Source organism: Octopus bimaculoides, chromosome 9, assembly GCF_001194135.2.
Source record: "Octopus bimaculoides isolate UCB-OBI-ISO-001 chromosome 9, ASM119413v2, whole genome shotgun sequence".
NCBI classification, from domain to species: Eukaryota; Metazoa; Mollusca; class Cephalopoda; order Octopoda; family Octopodidae; genus Octopus; species Octopus bimaculoides.
In genome coordinates, this window is record NC_068989.1 from 90,374,981 (window position 1) to 90,383,034 (window position 8,054).

Below are 8,054 nucleotides of genomic sequence, written 5' to 3' on the forward strand. Positions count from 1 at the left end.
TGTGTGTGTGTGTGTGTGTGTGTGTGTGTGTGTGTGTGTGTGTGTGTATAAAATGTATTGACTGCTAAATCCACAAGTTTTTTTCATTCTCTCTCTATTTCCTCATGTTCCTTTCTGTTGAAGAGCGTAGCCTCGAAACACAAAAGACTTTCTCACCTTCCTGTGTGTGAAACTAATACACCTGCTTGTTGTTTATACACTTGTTGTCGTCTTTTGCTTTTTCTGTAAATCTCATCTATATATAATGTATGCGTATATACAGGGTGCGATGGGTAAATTGTTGCCATTTTATATTTGTAACTTTGCACGTGCATGTTGCTTTTAATTTTGTCAACTACACAGTATAGTAGAGTCAGTTGGGCATTGTCTGTGAGAAAAGCAGCACCATGATGCAACTCACTCTACCAGAAATTTGGAAATGATATGCTGCACTGCTTGGCATTCACACCGGAAGCTCCAATACAAACAGATGGTGAACACACAGAACATCCATTGGCTTGCCATGGAATCAAAACATGTACTGAGAGGGATAAAAATCAATATTCATAAAAACCAATATTCATTACATATTTACATGTCTCATTTCTATACACCCATCTCATCTGTATACACCCATCTCATCTGTATATACCTGTCTATCAATCACTCTCTTTACAACCAATGTCTGCTTTGTTACAGGAAAACTGTAAAAACGATGGAATCGTATGTGGCCACAATGGTGAGACTTACACCAGCGACTGTGAAGCTTTTGCCCATAAAACAACAGTGGACTATAAAGGATCATGTCGAAATGTGGGGCAGCTTTCTTGTAAGTAAGCGTTTACAGCTTTTAAGCAGTTTGTTGCTTATTAATGTCTACTTCTTTGGTGCTGAGCTGGCAGAAACGTTAGCGTGCTGGATGAAGTGCTTGGCAGTATTTCGTCCATCGCTATGTTCTGAGTTCAAATTCCACCGAGGTTGACTTTGCCTTTCACCCTTTCAGGGTCGATAAATTAAATACCAGTTGTGTATTAGTGTTGACTAAATCAACTGCCCCCTCCCCCAAAATTTCAGGCCTTGTGCCTAGAGTAGAAAGGGTTATTGTCTACTTTGGCTGTCATCATTCTCTCTTTCTTCCAGCATATCAAGCCTTAATGAACTAAATCATTACATGTGCGGCTTTTATTCAATAAATTTTATCCAACAATAACAACAACATGTAACAAAAACACCTTTAAATGATTATTCTGGAGCATAGTCACCATCTACTTCAATTACTGCTTCCCATTTGCTTAGCAGACGGTCAGACCGTCATTTAAAGACGTTTTTGTTAAGTATTGTTATTGTTTTTGTTGAAAAAAAGCTGCAATAATTATGTACCAACTCAATATATAAAAAGTTATTATTAAGAAGAGAGACTGTGGAGATGAGACTGGATGAAAATCAGTCTATAGTAGTGAGCATCAAGAGGGTGGGGGACAAAATTAGCTTTTGGGAGCCCAGCTTTGCATATAGGACCTGGGGGTGATGTTTTAAAAACATTTCATTGAAAAATAAATGCATCTTGCAAACCTTCAAATACAATAATTATAATGTTTATGCTTCTTTCTTTTCTTCTTTTCCACCAATATCATTCATACCACCACCACCACCACAATTGCTACTGCTGCTACTACTACTAATTCCACAACACCCATTTGTCTTCCTCCACAGTGCAAGATCAACAGAACTCTCACTGCTTCCAGATGACCTGTCCTCCGATCCATCCAAGTTCTTGTAAACCAATTACTCCTCCGGCTGGTTGCTGTCCAATATGTGGTGAGGATTTCTGCTTCGTCTCATTATCATTGTTGTTGTTGTTGTTACTATCATTATTATTATTAAAGGTGTCAAGCTAAGGTGTTGAGCTGGCAGAATGGTTGGCACGCCGGGCGAAATGCTTAGCGGTATTTCGCCCGTAGCTACGTTCTGAGTTCAAATCCCATTGAAGTCAACTTTGCCTTTCATCCTTTCGGGTTCGATAAATTAAGTACCAGTTGCATAATGGGATAATGGGGGGAGGTCGATGGAATCAACTATCCTGGTCCAGGAATTGAAACCACAACCTCACCATCATGAGTCAAACACCCTAGTCACTATGCCACATGCATCCACATATACCCATGTTTGTATGTGTATGTATGTGTGTGTATGCGTGTGTGTGTGTGTGTGTGTGTGTGTGTGTGTGTGTGTGTGTGTGTGTGTGTGTGTGTGTGTGTGTGTATGTGCATGTTTGTATTTATTAGCAATATCCCAAGCCAAGTATAAAATGAGACACAATCTCAGACCCAACCTAAAGTTTGTTACCATTTTTTCCATGTACATTCCATGATTCTTACGCACAGCACTCTGTAGTCTTCTTATTTTCCAATTCCTCTGTTACTAGCAGAGGCAGTATCCAGGTGTGTGTGTCATGCCATACCAAAAGATACACTGAACTTCAGCCTCATTCTCTTAATCTTTTGTCTTCTCTCCTTTTCAGCTGCTGAACTCCGTGTTCTTTACAGCACCTCTTTGGCAGATGATGCCCATAAAGTGGCCGACATCAGACCCATCTCAACCTTAAACATTGCTGAGAAACTCTCAGACCTGATGACTGTGCCACAGTGTGATGTTTTTGCCTACCTGAGTTTAGAAGGAGACATGGTTATCTTAATTGCACCTGTCACTAAACATCCGACAGAGCTACAGGTGAGTATACATTATATTGTGAACGCCCAAGAGATTTTCTTGATGTAGACCAGGAGACCCAACCAGCAGGCTGCAGACCAGAAAAAATAAAACTTTTATTTCGATTTTATTCACTGTAGTCTTCAAGATGTTTGGCATTACCCAGGTGTCTTAGAATTAACTATTTTGGTGAAATTGGATAATTTTTTTTAAAAACTCACTTTTAATTACATTTGTAGTGACTCATGGTTCTAGATGCCATGTTGGAACATTCATCTATGCATGCGCATAAGGTTAGAGTTTTCCGAAGACCTGACGGAAGCCCCTTATATATATATATATATATATATATAATGTGTATGCATCATATGCATATTTTGAAATCCATCCATTCTTTGTCTCTCTTCCTCTTTTCTCTCTCCCACTTTCATTGTATCCCCTTTTTTCCCTTACACCCACTTTCTCCCTCTTCTCTTGTTTTTTCCCATTCTCTCTCACATATATTCCTTCCTCCTCCTTTACCTCACGTCTCATTTTACTCACTCTTTCTCTTTCTCTCTTCCTCCAACTACAGGTGGCGGCGTGTAACCAAGAAGCTCGGAGGTTCCATCACCTGATCGAGACCAGCAGTCCAACTCTAATGTCTCACCTAACCCTGATGCCTTTACTCAATGCCTTGCTACGGACCCCTGTCGTAATGCCAGTAGGGGCTGCCAGCAGCCCCTTCTTGCCATCGCTCACAATCGTGTGTGCAGTATTTGCTTTTATGATGACTGTCGGTTACTCTTGACTGCTGCAGTACGAACTCCACTACACAGAGTGAGGTGAACCAGTAAAATAACAACAGCAACATCAATAACAGAACCAATAGAGGAACACAACCGACAAGAGACGACAGAAAAAAATCACGGACGAAGGTGCGACAAGACGACCGTCTAAATAGTAACTTCAAGGGAGTTAACCTCGGAAGATTAATTTCTAAAGTTCAAGGGAGTTAATTTCAGAAAGAGTGGCTTCAAGGGAGTTAACTTTAGTAACTACAGCAGGATAATAACGATGAAAGACTTAAAATTAATGAGAAAAAAATGAAAAAAAAAAACTTCGTTATGAAGGATTTAAAGGAAAAATATTTTGAATTGAAGGCCTTCAAACTGGATGACTTCAGATGAAATACTTCAAAACAAGGGGTTTTTAGGTGAAAAGTCTTGAAGCTAAATTACTTCAGAAAAAGGAATGATTTCACCTGAAAGAATGAAAAAAGAAATAATGTTTTGTGTATAGGGCAAATGTGGAGCGGCAGAAATTGTTGATTGACTGGTGGAGATAGTTTTTTTTTTTTTTACCTTTATATTTTTATTTATCTCCTTTTAGATCCTGGCTTCAAATTCTATTAAGATACTGAACGACAGTGGGTACCTGTAATATTCTGGAGGTGGGCAGGCATTTCATTCGACTATACCTCCCCCCCCTCCTTTCCTTCTTGCTTTCTTTTCTTTCTATACAATAGCTCCTGCCCTCCATCGAAATTAAGCAATCGATTATATAGCAATAGACTATTTCTTGAGTGAGAGATGATGGAGAGAAGATGAATGTCTCTGAATCTCTTGTTAACGATTCTTTGTGCTTCAAATACTTTGGCTTGGCTGTTATCGGAGGGGAAATGATAAGACCGAGGGCGTGTCTGAGCTGAAAGCATTGTTTTACGTTGGCTTGAAATTATTATTGCATGGATGCAATGCGAATCTACGATTTGGCTGTTGTTGCAGAGTTACTGGCATTTAAATAATAAATATATTATATATATTTATTATAAGCATATATATATACATATATGTACATGTATGTACGTATGTATATATATATATATACATATATGTACATGTATGTAAGTATGTATATATATATATAACACACACACATATATAAAACACATATATAATATATGAACATATATATTATGTGTGTATATATGGTGTAATATAATATATATATATATATAATGTATATGTATGTGTGTGTGTGTGTGTGTATATATATATATATATATATATATATATATATATATAATGTATGTGTGTGTATATATATATATATGTATATATAGATATATATATAATGAATATGTATATATATATATACACATATATATATGTATATATATATATATATGTATATATATATAAATTGTTTATATATATATATATATATATATATGTGTGTGTGTATATATAATGTATATATGTATTGATAATAATATTTTATGTTACAGGGTTAATGGTTCAGACCAAACAATGACAAAATAAATTTATCTAAAACATTCTGACTTTAAAAAACAAAAAAAGCAATAATTTTGAACAGAGAAGTTTTCAAAGCAAATCATCAACTGTGAGGAAGTTGTGGCTTTCATCACTCTCTTTATTTTTTCCTATAAATTATAATAATTTTAATGCAGAATAACATAAGACCACAGAGTTTGGTGGTGTGTGGTACATTCAATTACCTTTTCCCTGTTTGACTTGTTAAACTTTGTCCCACAATCTAAGATTGTAAAAGCAAAGTTGGCTCCAGTGGGATTTGAACTCATAAACTCGATAAGTATGACTATCACAAAAGGTTTTATTTAGCTATTCTGCTAACTAACCCTTCTCGTTATAATTTGTAATCAGGGTTGAGTTAAAGCACCAATAATGATGCCTCTGTGATCCATCCATTGTCCAACTAAGTCGTCACCACTTTTCCATGATTCCATGGATTGGACGGAATTTGTTGAGGTGGGTTTTCTACGGCCAGAAGTGTCCTTCTTGTCTCTAACCCTTCACCTGTTTCCAATCAAGGTAATACTTCACCTTGGCTGCAAATGTTACCATGAAAGATTAGAAACATAAGTATAACGGTTGCATTCATTTTGCAGCTGTTTTGTAATGTCAAGACAAGGAGACACACACACACACAATCACCCACACACAATTGTGCATGCACACTTGCACATACAAACACACTTATACATACATATATATACACACATATTGATATACCTATACACACAGACACACACACACACACATATACATGCAGGCACACACACATGCAGGCACACACACGCGTGCACACTCACACACACACATGCAGGCACACACACGCGTGCACACTCACACACACACACATGCAACAGGTTTCTCTCAGTGTCTCTCAGCCAAATCCAGTGGAAAGGCTTTGACCAACCGAGGGTTGTAGCAGAAGGCACTTGCCCAAGGTGCCACGAAATGGGACTGAACCCAAGACCACAGAGATTTCTGGCAATGAAAAGCACCAATCCAGGGCAGTGGACTGATGGATCTGTTGAAGGGTCAAGCAGGATGCCTTTGAGTATTTGTTACAATTCTCTGCACACTGAGTTCAAATTATGCTGAAGTCAACTTTGCCTTCTAATTTTTTTTTTTTTTTGTCTTTTTGGGGGCTTGATAAACTATGAACCAATCCGGGGCAATGGATTGGGGTAAATCAGGCAAAATATCTTGTGCTATCAGTTCTGGCTCTTTGAATTCTGTCACCAACACCTGTGATGGCACTTCTTCAAAGCCCATATCTGCCCAAGTCATATCTGCCTTTCCTTTGAGTAAACATCAACCATGAGAGATTTAATTCATATGTGTGGGTAATTAATGGTTATAGGAAAATTTGCTGTTAGAAATTTTGCCAAATAAGAAAATCCATCATTAGAAAAATTCACCATATGGACAATAATAAAGCGTAATTGTATCAGGAAAAGAGTTTAGCAAAAAATAAAAATTGTGATTTATATTGATGAGATGCAGCAGAGAAGAAGAAGAAAAAGTATAATGGTAGAAAGAAAAGTATAATGCAAGAAACAAATGCTTTGATACAATCCACAAGCAAAAAAAGTATATTATTTACACAGCATTGCTTGGAGTTTTCATAGGTTTTAAATGACCTCATCATCTTATTTTAATGTTTAACATTCAATAAAAGACTTGCCTCGTTAATGCTTTTTATAAAACCTTTTTATCACTCTCCCTTTTTTTTATTTTTAAAAATTCTGATGTAATTACACTTCATCATTGTCCATAAAAGCAAATTTTCCTACAGCAAATTTTCTTGTTTCAAAGATGTTTACAGAGAATTTTCTGGACACAGCAACTTATAATCTGCCCCCAACTATTTAACCCAGTGCCACATAATCATACGTAAATTCATTGTCATCGTGGACCAACAGATGCCTCTATTTATTTATCGGTAAATAACAGTTGTACTTGCAGGCAAAAGATTCACTTATAACTGAGGAAACAGGGAAAAGTGTAAACTTCCAACCCCTTTTTGTTGGGGCCAATGTGTCAGCTGGGAAATCTGGAATTGTAAGAAATAAAAGGGAACCTCTACAATATAGCCTTTCCTCTGTGCCCTAAACATGTTTTTACCTTTTTTTTTTTTTTCTAACTTGGTTAATCCAAGACTGCTTATAATGACAATCCTACGAAATCTATAAACAACTCCAGAGCCTCAAATAAAACAATAAAACTCTCGCATAAAAGAATCATAACAAAAACAAACAACAAAACTGCTTGTACTGTTACAAAGTGAAATGGTGAACCTATCCTAATGTTCACTGTCTTATGTTGCAAACACTGACAAAGTGAAGAAATCATGACTGATTACAACGTTCACTATGTCCATTACAAACAGCGGCACAGTGAACATTGCCTCAATGTTCACTATGTTCACAATATATGTTACAAAATAGTAACATCATGAAGAGCTGTTACAAGCAGTAACATAGTGAACAACGTTCACAATCTATTTAAGATGTTTATTATGTTTATACAAACAGTAACACTGATAAAATCTCAATTGATTTTAAGACGTTCATTATGTTGAAAGCTTTAGCATAAATGAACAACTCACTGATTAAGATGTTCACTGTATATGTTACAAGCAGTAACAGTGAACAAACCATGATTGATTAATAGTTCAATATGTCTGAAATACATTTTTTTTTTTAAACTCCAGCCCTGTTATGGAATCTCCATTGATAATTGTCCAAATTGTTTCAGTTTTTACTTGCATCTGTGCTGTATATGACACTGTACTATGAATCGGTCGAGCAACAGACACAATGCCTTGTGGTAGTTATGTCTCTTTGCATTTTTGAGTTTGAAACCCACTCACAATCAATAAACATATATCTCACTCACGCATGCGCACACACACACACACACACACACACACCATTGCCGTGATAAATACCCACAATATATATAATATATGTACATGTAGAATGTTTATATGCATGTATATAATATATGTGTGTGTGTGTATATATATATATATATATATATATATATATATAT

The 8,054-nt window shown here is 36.3% G+C and overlaps 1 protein-coding gene across 1 annotated transcript in view; it reads left to right on the forward strand.

Annotated features, from left to right (window-relative positions):
- The window catches only part of LOC106877629 (reversion-inducing cysteine-rich protein with Kazal motifs), a 194,539-nt gene extending 189,870 nt beyond the window's left edge, over positions 1-4,669 (forward strand). Inside the window, exons 21-24 of the mRNA XM_052970945.1 lie at positions 679-808; positions 1,693-1,797; positions 2,501-2,709; positions 3,263-4,669. Coding sequence (XP_052826905.1) covers positions 679-808; positions 1,693-1,797; positions 2,501-2,709; positions 3,263-3,478 — 660 coding nt within the window. The 3' untranslated portion in view covers positions 3,479-4,669. The remainder of the gene's footprint in view (positions 1-678; positions 809-1,692; positions 1,798-2,500; positions 2,710-3,262) is intronic.
- The last annotated feature ends 3,385 nt before the right edge of the window (positions 4,670-8,054 follow it).